Genomic DNA, 16,688 nt, shown 5'->3' with positions numbered 1-16,688 from the left:
GGGTGGGTACAGGATTGGGATCGCTGTGATCCCGGAGCTGGATTGAGGGGTAAGTGGGTGAGTACGGGATTGGGATCGCTGTGATCCCGGAGCTGGATTGAGGGGTAAGTGGGTGGGTACGGGATTGGGATCGCTGTGATCCCGGAGCTGGATTGAGCGGTAAGTGGGTGGGTACGGGATTGGGATCGCTGTGATCCCGGAGCTGGATTGAGGGGTAAGTGGGTGGGTACGGGATTGGGATCGCTGTGATCCCGGAGCTGGATTGAGGGAAACCAGTACCTGACAAGGACACTGAGTGCACCAAGTGGAGTGACAACAGTCGCAGGAGCGAAGGCGTAAGCAGCAAAATTCATCGCTTCTCCTCCACCCACTGAAAGAGACAGTAGAGCAGGAATCAGTGCAGAATTTAACACCAGTCCTCATCCTTCACACTCCACGATTCACCACTCACGCTGTACCGCCTGTGAACATTCCTGTACATGCTGTGCTCCTGGTTAAAGTGCTGTTGACCATCAGATAATAAGACCATAAGACATAGGAGCAGAATTAGACCATTCAGCCCATCGAGTCTGCTCTGCCATTCCATCATGGCTGATTTATTTCCCCTCTCAACACCATTCTCCTGCCTTCTCCCCGTAACTCTTGATGCCCTATTGATAAAGAACTTTCTCCTCATGTTGGGGAGAACAGCGAAGGAATTATCCAAGTTAGGAGATAACTTCAGATTAACATAGTCACATGTACATCGACAAATCAAAGCACAGAGTGAAATGGGTTGTCTGGGGCAGCCTGTAAGTGTCGCTTTCAGCATACCCACAACTCACTAACCCTAATCCGTACAACCCTAGCGGCCACAGAAACCCCACGCCGTCACTGGAACTGAAGCTTGACCGCTGGGCTGTCAGCGTCACACTGCGCTCCCAAGCCACCTGAGCAAAGGTGGTGCTCACGCAGAGGAAAGCGTCTATCAGAGCTTGCAGTGGGATCTGAACCAGCTGGAAAAAAGGGCTGAAAATGGCAGACAAGTGTGAGGTATTGTACTTCAGTAGGACCAGCCAGGGTAGGACTTGCACAGTGAACGGTCGGGCACCGAGGAGTGTGGTAGAACAGAGGGATCCGTGAATACAGGGCCATACTTAAGTGGAAGTGGTGTCACACGTAGATAGGATCATAAAGAAAGCTTTTGGCACATTGGCCTTCATAAATCAATGTATTGAGTACAGGAGATGGGACGTAATAAAAATGGAAGAATGCAGAGAAAATTTACAAGGATGTTGTCAGGACTAGAGGACCAGAATGAGAGGGCTTAATTTCCCAGGATATAGAAGATTGAGGGGAGATTTAATAGCAGTATACAAGGTTATGAGGGGTATAGATAGGGTAAATGCAAGCAGGTTTTTCCAATAAGGTTGCGTGAGGCTACAACTAGAGGTCATGGGTTAAGGGTAAAAGGTGAGCTGTTTAAGGGGAATGGGGTGGTGAGGGTGTGGAACCAGCAGAAGTGGTGGATGTGATTTCAATTTCAACACTTGGGAGAAATTTGGATTGGTACATGGATGGGAGGGTCCGGGTGCAGGTTGATGGGACAAGGCAGATTAATGGTTCAGCATGGACTAGATGGGCTGAAGGATCTATTTCTGTGCTCTGGTGTTCTATGACTCAGAAGGGAACCTGTGTGTGGCGGTGTTCTCCTACACCCGCTACCCTTCCCTTTCTTGATGGTGGTTGGAGAACTGTAGGGCACTTTGGTATGGAGTACACACCAGAGGAAAACCCCACTGCAGTGGGACACGGAATAAATGCTGATGAGAGACGATCACTTGATGCCTCTGGTCCCTGTGACAACCTCCTTCATCACACTGGAGTGGCACCCTTGTGAGTAAGGCGGAGGAACAAAATTAGACATTTTGGCCCATTAGGTCTGCTCTGTTATTTGAGCACAGCTGATTCCTGTAACCTTTGATGCCCTGAATAATCAAGAACCTATCAACCTCCACCCTAAATATACCCAGACTTGGCCTCCACGGCCGTCTGCGTGTTTCTCTGGCTAAAGAAATTCCTCTTCGTCTCTGTTCTAAGTGGATGACCCTCTGTTAATGAGACAGTCCCCTCTGGTCTCAGACTCCCCCAGTACAGATGTAACATCCTCTCCACATCCACAATTTGAATTGAATTGACTTTATTTCTTACATCCTTCAGGTACACGGGGAGCAAAAATCTTTATGTTACATCTCCATCTAAATGTGCAATCATAATAATTTATGATAAATAGAACAGTCAATGTAACATAGAATAGACTCAAATCAACATGAGTTAATCAGTCTGATGGCCTGGTGGGAGAAGCTGTCCCAGAGCCTGTTAGTGCCGGCTTTTATGCTGCGGTACCGTTTCCCAGATGGTAGCAGCTGGAACAGTTTGTGGTTGGGATGACTCAGGTCTCCAATGATGCTTCAGGCCCTTTTTACACACCTGTCTCTGTAAATGTCCTGAATCATGGGAAGTTCACATCTACAGATGCACTGGGCAGAATCCTGCGATTGAGGGAGGCACAGTTCCCATACCAGGCAGTGATGCAGCCAGTCAGGATGCTCTCAATTGTGCCCCTGTAGAAAGTTCCTAGGATTTGGGGGCCCATACCAAACTTCCTCAACTGTCTGACCACGTGAGGTCCTCGGTGATGCGGATGCCGAGGAACTTGAAACTGTTTACCCTCTCAACCCCAGATCCATTGACGTCAATAGGGGTTAGTCTGTCTCCATTTGATAGGTTTCAATGAGATCCCCCTCATTTTTCACCTCCTGTCTTGGCCCAGCACCATAGTACTGTGGTTAGTGTAAAGCGTAACAGTGCCAGTAACCAGGGTTCAATTCCCACCATTAACACCTCCACACAGAAACCAGACAGTAATGGCTGATGCAGTTTGGTGTAGTTGTCACACCAAACCAAACCATCAATGTTAGTTCAGACATTTACCTCCCTCTGTATGAAGAGGGAGGGTCCCTTCTGAAAGGAGTAGGAATGGGCCTGGGCCTAGCAACCCCATCCCTTAAAAACCCAGAGCTACAGAAATTCCAACAGAGGCTCCAAAGATCTCAACCCTGGGAGAGCAAGGATCTTCAAAGATGGGTTAAACCTGGGGACAACCTCAAAGACTGGCCCAGGACAGGGGACTCTGGTGAGCTACGGCCAACAGTATATGCTTCACGAGATGTGATGGGCTTCATTAAGTATGAAAGACACTTATCTCCCTCCGTATGGACAGAACGTTTGTATGCTGTTCATAGACCAGTTCAGCATTCAACACAATCATCCCTCAGAAACTGATTGGAAAGCTGAGCCTACTGGGCCTGAACACCTCCCTCTGCAACTGGATCCTAGACTTCCTGACTGGGAGACCTCAGTCAGTCCGGATCGGGAGCAGCATCTCCAACACCATCACACTGAGCACGGGGGCTCCCCAGGGTTGTGTGCTCAGTCCACTGCTGTTCACTCTGCTGACCCACGACTGTGCTGCAACACACAGCTCGAACCACATCATCAAGTTCACCGATGACACGACCGTGGTGGGTCTCATCAGCAAGAACAATGAGTCAGCTTACAGAGAGGAGGTGCAGCGGCTAATGGGCTGGTGCAGAGCCAACAACCTGTCTCTGAATGTGAACAAAACAGAAGAGATGGTTGTTGATTTCAGGAGGGCACGGAGCGACCACTCCCCACTGAACATCGACGGCTCCTCGGTAGAGATCATTAACAGCACCAAATTTCTTGGTGTTCACCTGGCAGAGAATCTGACCTGGTTCCTCAACACCAGCTCCAGCAAAGAAAGCCCAGCAGCGTCTCTACTTTCTGTGAAGGCTGAGGAAAGTCCATCTCCCGCCCCCCATCCTCATCACATTCTACAGGGGTTGTATTGAGAGCATCCTGAGCAGCTGCATCACTGCCTGGTTTGGAAATCGCACCATCTCAGATTGCAAGACCCTGCAGCAGATGGTGAGGTCAGCTGAGAAGATCATCGGGGCCTCTCTTCCCGCCATCACGGACATTTACACTACACGCTGCACCCACAAATCAAACAGCATTATGAAGGACCCCACGCACCCCTCATACAATCTCTTCTCCCTCCTGCCGTCTGGGAAAAGGCTCCAAAGCATTCGGGCTCTCACAACCAGACTGTGTAACAGTTTCTTCCCCCAAGCCATTAGACTCCTGACTACCCAGAGTCTGGACTGACGCCAACTTACTGCCCTCTACTGTGCCTATTGTCTTGTTTATTATTATTATTACTTGACTTGAGAATGCAAGGAAAGTTCTCACTGTATTTCAGTACATGTGACAATAATAAACCAATTTCAATTCCATATTTATCTCTCTCACCAACCACAGTGGGAAAGATGCACTTTTCTACAATTCTCTGCGTGGTCGGTAGTGCTCCATATCCTTCATCAGAAAGTAGCATCCATTATGAAGGAACAAACCCCCCCCACCCCCACTATCCAGGCCATGCTCAAGGAAAGAAGTACAGGAGCCTTAGGTTCCACACCACCAGTTACTACCCCTCAACCATCAGCCTCTTGAACCAAAAGGTTTAACTTCTCTCACCCTATCACTGAACACTTCCCACAACATATGCACTCAGTTTCAAGGATGCTTCATCGCATGTTCTTGATATTTATTATTATTATTTTGCTTGCTTTTTGTTGTTTCTTTGTAATTACTATGAATGCCCACAAGAAAATGAATCTCAGGGTTGTATATGATGACGTATATGTACAAGTACTTTGGAAATAAATTTACTTCAAACTTTTTAAACTTTGAAAAACAGGGGGATAAATATTCTACTACTCACTGTGAGAAAGAGTTCCATAAATGCATTCCTAAAATATCTGACTGGAATGTGTAGATCATTACTCCTCGTCCCAGACACTCCAAACAGCAGGAAGAATTTCTCTCTGTCCCTGCTGGCAGTGTGAACAATGTGAACCCACCCAACTATTTGTGTTCCACATTCCAGGGAGACTCACCACTCCTACCATTGTTGAAGGTATCTCTCCAGCAAACCTGAGTTCCTTCCACTTAAAAGCACCAAAGTGGCTCTGAATTAAATTGCAAAACCAACAAGAGTGTCCAGACTGTGAAAACAGCTTCAAGAAGAAATTTCAAACTGAATGGAGCAAGAAAAATTAAGGATAGTAACATTATTTCACTTAAATCCAGCAACCTATGTCACAGATGTAAATTATTTGCCTCAGTTTCAAAGAAGAGAGGTATTTCTGGTCAAAGAACAGGAGCTGCAGTGCCACGAGGTGAGCTGTAATATTATCCGCCATGATTGTGGTCAGTGTGGTCTTCCAATAATTCAGTAAATTGAAGGTAATTAAATGTCATGGGATCAGCACAACACACTTGAGGGTTTCCATGTGAAGGACCATAAGAGTACAAGAATCAGCTCCTCCATTCCATCGTGGCTGATTTATTATCCCTCTCAACCCCATTCTCCTGCCTTCTCCCTGCAACCTTTGACACCCTGACTATGTAAGAACCTATCAACCTCCACTTTAAATGTACCCAATGACAGTCTCCAGAGCTGTCCGTGGCAGTGAATTCCACAAACTCATCAGCCTCTGGCTAAAGAAGCTCCTTCTCATCTCTGTTCTAAGGAGGAGCCCACGGTGCTCTCTCCTGCAGTACACCCAATCCCCCTCCCGACCTCGGCCTCCCTCCACACGCTGCGTTGGACTCTGTGATTCCACTTTGGAGGGGCAGTAGGCTGTTTCTGATCCTTCCCTCACCTGTTCACTGAGTAAGAACACCTGGATCAAAGGTAGCTTTGTTCAAGCAGCAGTGCAGGCAGGCAGCCTTGGGCACGACAGAGTCATTGTCAGGAACAGCTACATCTCTTGTTTCAAATCCTTCCTCTCCCAGGGACCAGGTATTTGGAGCTTCAGTTAGCGTTTCTGTAGCTCTGGGTTTTTACAGGGAGGGGTTGCTAGCTGCAAGCTCAACCCCCCCCCCTTTTGCAGCCAATACTTGGGACCGTCCCTCTTCATACAGAGAGTGTAAAATGTCTGAACGAACATCGACAGCTTGGCTTGCTGTCATTACTGTCTGGTTATGCATGAAGGTGTTACTGGCAGGAATTGACCCCTGGTCACTGACACTGTAATGCATTACACTAACCGGGACACAACCACACCACGTCGCCCAAGACAAGCAGCAAAGAACGAGGCAATCTCATTGCATCCACTGATCGAGTGGACGAGGAGAGGATGTTACACCTTTGGAGGGAGAGTCTACATTCAACAACAGCATTTCCTGCCACAGTCACTTTATGTACAGACACTCCTGTGCCTAACGTCACTTTGTGGACATACAATTAATCCATGTGTATAAGCTATCCTATGTATTGTACCTACCAATCTCCCTCCTGCACCTATCCCTGCAAGCATCTGCCCACTCGCCTCCACTAGGAGAGGAAACACTTCGCCTGTGAGTCTGTCAGAGTTGTCCATCGTTGCTGGTGCTCACAGTGTAGCTTGCCCTACATTGCTGAGACCCGATGTAAATGGGGGGACAGCTTCCTCTCCATCAGCAAAAAGCAGAATTCCTGTTCCGACGTGTCAGTCCACGGACTCCTCTTGTGCCAAGGTGAGGCTGCGCTCAGCGTGGAGGAGCAACACCTTGTATTCCATCTGGTAGCCTCCAGCCTGACAGCAGGAACATCGATTCCTCGAACTGCCAACTCGCTTCCCCCCACCTCTCTTTCCATTCCTCATTCTGGTTCTCTTTCAGCCCTTTTCTCCTCCTCGCTGGCCGATCGGCTTCCCCGGGTCCCTCCTCCTTCCCTCCCTCGCTTCCCCCCCACCTCTCTTTCCATTCCTCATTCTGGTTCTCTTTCAGCCCTTTTCTCCTCCTCGCTGGCCGATCGGCTTCCCCGGGTCCCTCCTCCTTCCCTCCCTCGCTTCCCCCCACCTCTCTTTCCATTCCTCATTCTGGTTCTCTTTCAGCCCTTTTCTCCTCCTCGCTGGCCGATCAACTTCCCCGGGTCCCTCCTCCTTCCCTCCCTCGCTTCCCCCCACCTCTCTTTCCATTCCTCATTCTGGTTCTCTTTCAGCCCTTTTCTCCTCCTCGCTGGCCGATCAACTTCCCCGGGTCCCTCCTCCTTCCCTCCCTCGCTTCCCCCCACCTCTCTTTCCATTCCTCATTCTGGTTCTCTTTCAGCCCTTTTCTCCTCCTCGCTGGCCGATCGGCTTCCCCGGGTCCCTCCTCCTTCCCTCCCTCGCTTCCCCCCCACCTCTCGTTCCATTCCTCATTCTGGTTCTCTTTCAGCCCTTTTCTCCTCCTCGCTGGCCGATCAACTTCCCCGGGTCCCTCCTCCTTCCCTCCCTCGCTTCCCCCTCACCTCTCATTCCATTCCTCATTCTGGTTCTCTTTCAGCCCTTTTCTCCTCCTCGCTGGCTGATCGGCTTACCTGGGTCCCTCCTCCTTCCCTCCCTCTTGTGTTCCACTCTCCGATTCCTCCCTCTACAGCTCTTCACCTTTCCCACGTGCCTGGATTCACCTGTCACCTTCCTCTCCCCCAATCTTCTTATTCTGGTGCCGTCCCTATTCCTTTCCCGTCCCGGTGAAGGTTCTTGACTCGGTTTTAAATTATTATCCTGTGGTTTTTTGCTGCACTACATCTGGAAAAACTTTCATTTTATTTTATTCATTTAGAAACAGCACAGGCCCTTCCAGTACAAGGAGCCGCTCCGCCTGATTAAACCAGAGCCTAACGTCAGTGACTCATTTACCGGTACGTCTTTGGACTGTGGGAGGAAACCAGAGCAACCCGCATGCACATGGGAAGGAATGTACAAACTCCTTAGAGAGGACGCTGGAATTGAACTCCAAACTCTTACGCCCCAAGCTGTATTACCATGACACTAGCCGCTATGTTACCGTGGCACCCCGATTATTTTGTTCTCCTTTGTACACCAGTAATGGACGTGACATTAAAAATCTTGAACAGGATTTTACTCACTGGTTAGCAGGCCAGCCCACCACATCCAGTCCTTCAGGTAACCATGGCCACCGTCTCCTGTAACGTACAAACAGCTACGGTCAAAGCTCAGTCTCAACTCCGAGGTGGTGGGGGGTCATTGTGCTGGTGTTAGGATTGGGAGCTGTGAGAGAGGGAGGGGATTCAGGTGAGGGAGCATATCAGGGAGGGGTTTGGTTCCAACCATAAGACATAGGAAAAGAATTAGGCCATTCAGCCCATCATATCTGCTCTGCCATTCCATCATGGCTAATTTATTATCCCTCTCAACCCCATTCCCTTGCTGTCTCCCCATAAGCTTTCACGCCCTGATTAATCAAGAACCTATCAACCTCCACTTTAAATATACCCAATGACCTGGCCTCCACAGCCGTCTGTGGCAATGAATTCCGCAGACCTATCTTCTCTGGCTACAGAAATTCCTCCTCCGCATTTCTGTTCTAAAGGGACATCCCTCTATTCTGAGGCTGTGCCCTCTGGTCCTAGACTCTCCCACTACAGGAAACATCCTCTCCACATCCACTCTATCTGTGCCCTCTGGTCCTAGACTCTCCCACTACAGGAAACATCCTCTCCACATCCACTCTATCTGTGCCCTCTGGTCCTAGACTCTCCCACTACAGGAAACATCCTCTCCACATCCACTCTATCTGTGCCCTCTGGTCCTAGACTCCCCCACTGTAGGAAACATCCTCTCCACATCCACTCTATCTGTGTCCTCTGGTCCTAGACTCCCCCACTGTAGGAAACATCCTCTCCACATCCACTCTATCCGTGTCCTCTGGTCCTAGACTCCCCACTATAGGAAACATCCTCTCCACATCCACTCTATCTGTCCCCTCTGGTCCTAGACTCCCCCACTATAGGAAACATCCTCTCCACATACACTCTATCTGTGTCCTCTGGTCCTAGACTCCCCCACTGTAGGAAACATCCTCTCCACATCCACTCTATCTGTGCCCTCTGGTCCTAGACTCTCCCACTACAGGAAACATCCTCTCCACATCCACTCTATCTGTGCCCTCTGGTCCTAGACTCTCCCACTACAGGAAACATCCTCTCCACATCCACTCTATCTGTGTCCTCTGGTCCTAGACTCCCCCACTATAGGAAACATCCTCTCCGCATCCACTCTATCTGTGTCCTCTGGTCCTAGACTCCCCCACTGTAGGAAACATCCTCTCCACATCCACTCTATCTGTGTCCTCTGGTCCTAGACTCCCCCACTATAGGAAACATCCTCTCCACATCCACTCGATGTAGACCTTTCACTATTCAATAGGTTTCTATGAGATCCCTCCTCATTCTTCTAAACTCCATTGTGGATACTGTAGAGAGAGGGCAGAGGAGATTTACAAGGATGTTGCCTGGATTGGAGGAGTACCTGATGACAGTAGGTTGAGTGAACTTGGCCTTTTCTCCTTGGAGGTGTACAAGATGATGAGAGGCCACTGACCGTGTGGAGGGCCGGGGGCTTCTCCCCAGGGCTGAAAAGGCTAACACAACGGGGCACGGTTTTAAGATTTTTAGAAATAGGTACTGAGGGGGTGCCAAGGGTAAGTTTTTCACACAAGGAGTGGTAGGTGTGTAGAATGCACTGCCGGTGGCGGTGGTGGAGGTGGATACAATAGGGTCTTTTAAGAGCCTCTTAGATGGGTACATGGAGCTTAGAAAAATAGAGGGCCATGCACTGGGGAAATTCTAGGCAGTTTCTAAAGTAGGTTACGTGGTCAGCACAAGATTGTGGGCCAAAGGGATTGCTATGTTCTATGAGAACAGGCCAGAGACTTCAGATGTCCCTCAAACATTAACCCTTTCATTCCCAGAATCATTCTCGTGACCCTCCTCTGCACCCTCTCCAATGCCAGTACATCTTTTTTCAGACAAGGGGCCCAAACTCACAACAATATTCCGAGTGCGGTCCAGCCCAAGATCACATCCTTGCTTTTATATTCTAGTCCTCTCAAAATGAATGCTAACATTGCATTTGCCTTCCTCACGACAGACTCAACCTGCAAATTAACCTTCAGGGAATCCTGCACGAGGACTCCCAAGTCCCTTCGCACCTCTGATTTCTGTCTGGGTGGCTCGGGTTAAGGAAGATGTGTGGGTATAGATTTGGGTTAAGGTTTCAGGTGGGGAAGCGGATTTAGTGTGGGGGTGGTTTCGGTTTGGATGCAGGGAGGTTAAGAGGTGTTTGCAAAGTCCTTGGATAACAGTTCAGATATAGGGATACTTCCATGCTTAAACAGTCTCTCCACGATATTGTTTCTTTTTACTGAGAACAGAGACTCTGGATCAAGGTGCAAAGAAGAGACTTCTGGGCAATGAGGGAATGTGAGGATCAGGGAATATTGCACTTGGGAATACGGAGGCACCACAACACAGAAAGGGCAGTACGGAGGGAGCTCACACTGAGGGAGGGTCACTACTGAGGGAGTTCACACCATGGGAGGGGCAATACTGGGAGCTCACGCTGAGGGAGGGCGGTACTGAGGGAGCTCACACTGTGGGAGGGGTGGTACTGAGGGAGGGGTCACACTGTGGAAGGGGTGGTACTGAGGGAGCTCACACTGTGGGAGGGGTGATACTGAGGGAGCCCACACTGAGGGAGGGTCACTACTGAGGGAGCTCACACTGTGGGAGGGGTGGTACTGAGGGAGGGGTCACACTGTGGAAGGGGAGGGACTGAGGGAGGGTCACTGAAGGAGGGTCACGTTGTGGGAGGGGCGGTACTGAGGGAGGATCACACTGAAGGAGGGTCACGTTGTGGGAGGGGCGGTACTGAGGGAGGGGTCACACTGTGGGAGGGGTAGGCCTGAGGGAGCACACTGAGGGAGGGGTCACACTGTGGAAGGGGTGGTACTGAGGGAGGGTCACACGGAGGGTCACGTTGTGGGAGGGGCGGTACTGAGGGAGGGGTCACACTGTGGGAAGGGTAGGCCTGAGGGAGCACACTGAGGGAGGGGCGGTACTGAGGGAGCTCACACTGTGGGAGGGTCACACTGTGGGAGGGGTGGTACTGAGGGAGGGTCACTCTGTGGGAGGGGTGGTACTGAGGGAGCTCACTGTGGGAGGGGTGGTACTGAGGGAGCTCACACTGAAGGAGGGTCACGTTGTGGGAGGGGCGGTACTGAGGGAGGGGTCACACTGTGGGAGGGGTGGTACTGAGGGAGCTCACACTGTGGGAGGGTCACACTGTGGGAGGGGTGGTACTGAGGGAGAGTCACTGTGGGAGGGGTGGTACTGAGGGAGGGGTCACTGTGGCAGGGGTGGTACTGAGGGAGAGTCACACTGTGGGAGGGGTGGTACTGAGGGAGGGGTCACACTGTGGGAGGGGTGGTACTGACGAAGCACACTGTGGGAGGGGTGGTACTGAGGGAGGGTCACTGTGGGAGGGGTGGTACTGTGGGAGGGTCACACTGTGGGAGGGGTGGTACTGACGAAACACACTGTGGGAGGGGCGGGACTGAGAGAGGGTCACACTGTGGGAGGGGCGGGACTGAGAGAGATCACACTGTGGGAGGGGCGGGACTGAGGGAGGTCACCCTGGAGGCAGAGACTCCCCCCTCACCTGCTCTAACTCTGCCGTCGTCAGCCAGCCGCCGCAGCCCCTTCTTCTTGAGGATGACACTGACCCCAATCAGGATGCTGGAGATGGTGGCCAGGGCGAGGCCAATGTAGAAGTCTGGATCCCTCCAGGAAGGCAGGTGAGCCAGCGTTATGTTCGGGTTGTTCACCTGGACCGCACTGCACAGCTCCTGACAGGCGTCCAAGGAGCATTCCAGGGCCATGGACACCCCTGTGGAGAGAGCAGAACTCGTTCAGAGAGCAGAGATGGAGTAACGGATGTGAGCACCTTGTCACCAAAATCTCTGACAAACTTCTATTGGAGCGTGTCCTGACCGGTCGCATCTATCGATGCAGGTTGGAGCCTGTCCTGACCGGTCGCATCTATCGATGCAGGTTGGAGCGTGTCCTGACCGGTCGCATCTATCAATGCAGGTTGGAGCGTGTCCTGACCGGTCGCATCTATCGATGCAGGTTGGAGCCTGTCCTGACCGGTCGCATCTATCGATGCAGGTTGGAGCCTGTCCTGACCGGTCGCATCTATCGATGCAGGTTGGAGCGTGTCCTGACCGGTCGCATCTATCGATGCAGGTTGGAGCGTGTCCTGACCGGTCGCATCTATCAATGCAGGTTGGAGCGTGTCCTGACCGGTCGCATCTATCGATGCAGGTTGGAGCGTGTCCTGACCGGTCGCATCTATCGATGCAGGTTGGAGCATGTCCTGACCGGTCGCATCTATCGATGCAGGTTGGAGCCTGTCCTGACCGGTCGCATCTATCGATGCAGGTTGGAGCGTGTCCTGACCGGTCGCATCTATCGATGCAGGTTGGAGCCTGTCCTGACCGGTCGCATCTATCGATGCAGGTTGGAGCGTGTCCTGACCGGTCGCATCTATCGATGCAGGTTGGAGCGTGTCCTGACCGGTCGCATCTATCGATGCAGGTTGGAGCGCGTCCTGACCGGTCGCATCTATCGATGCAGGTTGGAGCGCGTCCTGACCGGTCGCATCTATCAATGCAGGTTGGAGCGCGTCCTGACCGGTCGCATCTATCGATGCAGGTTGGAGCGTGTCCTGACCGGTCGCATCTATCGATGCAGGTTGGAGCGTGTCCTGACCGGTCGCATCTATCGATGCAGGTTGGAGCGTGTCCTGACCGGTCGCATCTATCGATGCAGGTTGGAGCGTGTCCTGACCGGTCGCATCTATCGATGCAGGTTGGAGCGTGTCCTGACCGGTCGCATCTATCAATGCAGGTTGGAGCATGTCCTGACCGGTCGCATCTATCAATGCAGGTTGGAGCGTGTCCTGACCGGTCGCATCTATCGATGCAGGTTGGAGCGTGTCCTGACCGGTCGCATCTATCGATGCAGGTTTGATGTGGTGAATACAGCTCAGTCCATCATGGGTAAAGCCTTCACCACCACTGAACACATCTACATGGAGTGTCGTCACAGGAAAGCAACATCAATCATCAAGGACCCCCACCACTAAAGCCATCCTCTCTTCTCGCTTCTACCACTGGGCAGGAGCTACAGGAGCCTGAGAACTCACACCACCAAGAACAGTTTGAGAACAGTTATTACCCCTGAACTATCAAGCTATTGAACCAGCATGGGTAACTTCACTCACCCCGACACCGAACGGAATCCACAATCTGCAGACTCACTTTCAAGGACCCGACATCACATGTTCATATTATTATTTATTTATGATTATTATTTGTTTCTTTCCTGTATCTGGACAATTTATCTCCTTATACACATTTGTTGTTTGTCAGTCTTTGTTTATGTAGTTTTTTTCATGAATTCTGTTGTATTTTTTAATTTCCCTGTAAGTGCCTGCATGAAAATGAATTCCAAGGTAGAATACCTTATACTCCGGCAATGATGGAATTCCCCAAGCCCAGCTGTGGGAGGAGGAGGATTAGTATGGGCTTAGCAACAACCCAGAGCTACAGAAACATCAACAGAAGGTCCAAAGACCCCACCCCTGGGAGAAGAAGAATCCTCGCCTGGAAGACACATGACATTGTGTGGTGAAAGCAGAGCTTCAGGCCAGTTGACCTTTGGCTCAGGACACAGGACTTTGGCAAGCTGCAGTTGGTGGCCTGTGCCCCAGTAGGGGTGATGGGCTTAAGAGGAAAGAAAAGAGTATATATTTTAATAATAAGTTTTACTTTGAACTATGAACTTTGCTTAAAGGTTTATGGTGGCCAGTCACCCTCTCTCCTGTCCCATCTGACCCATTCCCTTATCTCCCTGTACTGTCCCAGAGTAATAGGGTATCTTGGCTCCAGGCGACTGCTCACATACCACAGCAGGTCAGTTATCTGTGCAAATGTGCAACAGTTACAATTCAACTGTGCCTGATCCACCATCCTTACCAGGAGGCATGCTTGGGCGGACATGGGCGTGATTGGGCGGACATGGGCGTGATCGGGCAGACGTGGGCGTGATCGGGCGGAAGTGGGCGTGATCGGGCGGAAGTGGGCGTGATCGGGTGTACATGGGCGTGATCGGGTGTACATGGGCGTGATCGGGCGTACATGGGCTTGATCGGACAGACATGGGCGTGATCAGGTGTACATGGGCATGATCGGGCGGAAGTGGGCGTGATCGGGTGTACATGGGCATGATCGGGCGGAAGTGGGCGTGATCGGGCGTACATGGGCATGATCGGGCGGAAGTGGGCGTGATCGGGCGTACATGGGCGTGATCGGGCAGACATGGGCGTGATCGGGTGTACATGGGCGTGATCGGGCAGACATGGGCGTGATCAGGTGTACATGGGCATGATCGGGCGGAAGTGGGCGTGATCGGGTGTACATGGGCGTGATCGGGCAGACATGGGCGTGATCGGGCAGACATGGGCGTGATCGGGCAGACATGGGCGTGATCGGGCAGAAGTGGGCATGATCGGGCGGAACTGGGCGTGATCGGGCAGACGTGGGCGTGATCGGGCAGACGTGGGCATGATTGGGCAGACGTGGGCATGATTGGGCAGACATGGGCGTGATCGGGCGTACATGGGCGTGATTGGGCGGACATGGGCGTGATCGGGTGGACATGGGCGTGATCGGGCAGACATGGGCGTGATCGGGCGGACATGGGCGTGATCGGGCGGACGTGGGCGTGATTGGGCAGATGTGGGCATGATTGGGCAGACGTGGGCATGATTGGGCAGACATGGGCGTGATCGGGCAGACGTGGGCATGATTGGGCAGACGTGGGCATGATTGGGCAGACGTGGGCATGATTGGGCAGACATGGGCATGATCGGGCAGACGTGGGCATGATCGGGCGGAAGTGGGAGGAATGCAAAGCCAAATTGCATCAAATTTAATGTTAGAAATCTGATTGTTAGAACATTACAGCACAGTACAGGCCCTTCAGTCCACAAAGTAGTGCCAAACCTTTTACTTACTCCCAGATCAACCTAACCCTTCCCTCCCACATAGTCCTCCATTTTTCCTTCGCCCACGTGCCTGTCTGAGACTCTGTTCTACGTGTCGAACACCAGCCCTGGCAGCACTTTCCACAGACACGCCACTTGGTGTAAAAACTCTACTTCTGACATCACCCCATACTTCCCTCCAGTCTCCTCAGAATGATGACAAGGCTGATGAATGAGGGGGTGGATGTGATGCTGTTGTTACTGAGACGTCGGGCAGGATTTGCAACACAACACCCCTCAGGAGTGGCTTGGGCATGAGAAAGGTGAGGTGGCATTGCGAGCACACACACACAATGCTGGAGGAACTCAGCAAGGCAGGCAGCATCTATGGAAGGGAATAAACAGCCGTGACCCTTCGTCAGGACTGGAAAGGAAGATGGAAGCCTCTTCCCCTCAAACATCAGTTTTCTGAACCCAAGTACACTCCCTGAATTTGTTTTTGCTCTGTTTGCACTACTGATATAATTTTTATATACTGTGTATTTTGTCATTTGAATTTATATATTTTTTATTATTTATATTTTGCAATATACTGCTGCCACAAAACGAATTTCATGACATACAGTGCTGGCTGGCTGTGAGTAAACGGGCTGAAGGAGAGGTGGAGCGGAAGCTGGCTCAAGGTAAGTCTGGGGAGGGGGTGTTAGGGAAGGTGGGGTGGGGGATATTGATTTACTGCAATTAGGAGGCACAATGTCCTCGATATGTCTTCAAACGAGGCCACATGGATAGAGTTCAGGAACAAAAAAGGGAATGATCACTACAGGCTTCCTGCCCACCAGCAGGAGATGGAGAGGACCGTATATCAATAGATCATCAGGACAGAGTGCTTGGGTTTCAACTTCCTCAACACCAACTTCATGTGAAAGGCTTAGAAGGGGTGGAATTTTTTAAGTGCTTCCAAACAAGGAGGTAGATCATCCCAGCAGGACTTCATGGGACCGGTACAACAGAAACCATCTCACTGGCTCCACTCAGCCCTGAACATCTGGAGAGCAAAGATGTGTACATTAAGATGCTCTCAAAACTAATCAATAAGCTTCAAGACCTTAGCCTCAATTTCCTCACTTGCAAACACCAGTCAGTTCGGATTAGCAACAACATCTCCTCCACGATCTCCCTCAGCACAGCTGCACAAGGCTGTGTGCTGAGCCCTCTGCTCTACTCACGTTATACTTATGACTGTGAGGCTTAGCACAGCTCCAATGCCATATTTAAATCTGCTGATGACAAGCTTTTATTGGCCAAATCAAAGGTGAGTCAGCATATAGGAAGAAGATTGAAAATCTGGCTGAATGGCGCCCCAGCAACAACCTCCCACCCTACATCAGCAAAACCAAAAAGCTGACTATTGATCTCAGGATGAGCAACCCAGTCCTCACTGGAGGATCAGAGGTGCAGATGGTCAAGAACTTTACAGTCCTCGGTTTGGAGGGCCTTTCCTGGGCCCAGCACATAAAAGAAATCACGAAGAAGGAATGACGACACCTCTGCTTCCTTCAACGTGACATCTAAACCTTTGACAAAGTTCGATAGATGTGTGGTGGAGAGAATATTGACTGAATGCATTGCAGCCTAATATGGAAATACCAATGCCCTTGACCAGAAAATCCTACAAAAAGTACT

General features: G+C 51.1%; 1 protein-coding gene across 2 annotated transcripts in view; it reads right to left on the bottom strand.

Annotated features, from left to right (window-relative positions):
- Positions 1-16,688, bottom strand: part of LOC132405706 (magnesium transporter NIPA4-like) — a 32,958-nt gene that overhangs the window by 10,039 nt on the left and 6,231 nt on the right. The window contains exons 2-4 of one of the 2 annotated variants that reach the window (XM_059990736.1): positions 11,613-11,840; positions 8,021-8,077; positions 280-370 (exon numbers count right to left, since the gene is read on the bottom strand). In XM_059990736.1, coding sequence (XP_059846719.1) covers positions 280-370; positions 8,021-8,077; positions 11,613-11,840 — 376 coding nt within the window. The remainder of the gene's footprint in view (positions 1-279; positions 371-8,020; positions 8,078-11,612; positions 11,841-16,688) is intronic. The other variant, XM_059990737.1, reaches the window with a different exon arrangement.

Source organism: Hypanus sabinus, chromosome 15 (assembly GCF_030144855.1).
Source record: "Hypanus sabinus isolate sHypSab1 chromosome 15, sHypSab1.hap1, whole genome shotgun sequence".
Classification (NCBI taxonomy): Eukaryota; Metazoa; Chordata; class Chondrichthyes; order Myliobatiformes; family Dasyatidae; genus Hypanus; species Hypanus sabinus.
Note: the sequence above shows the minus strand (reverse complement) of the source record. Positions and strands in the feature narration are given on the sequence as shown.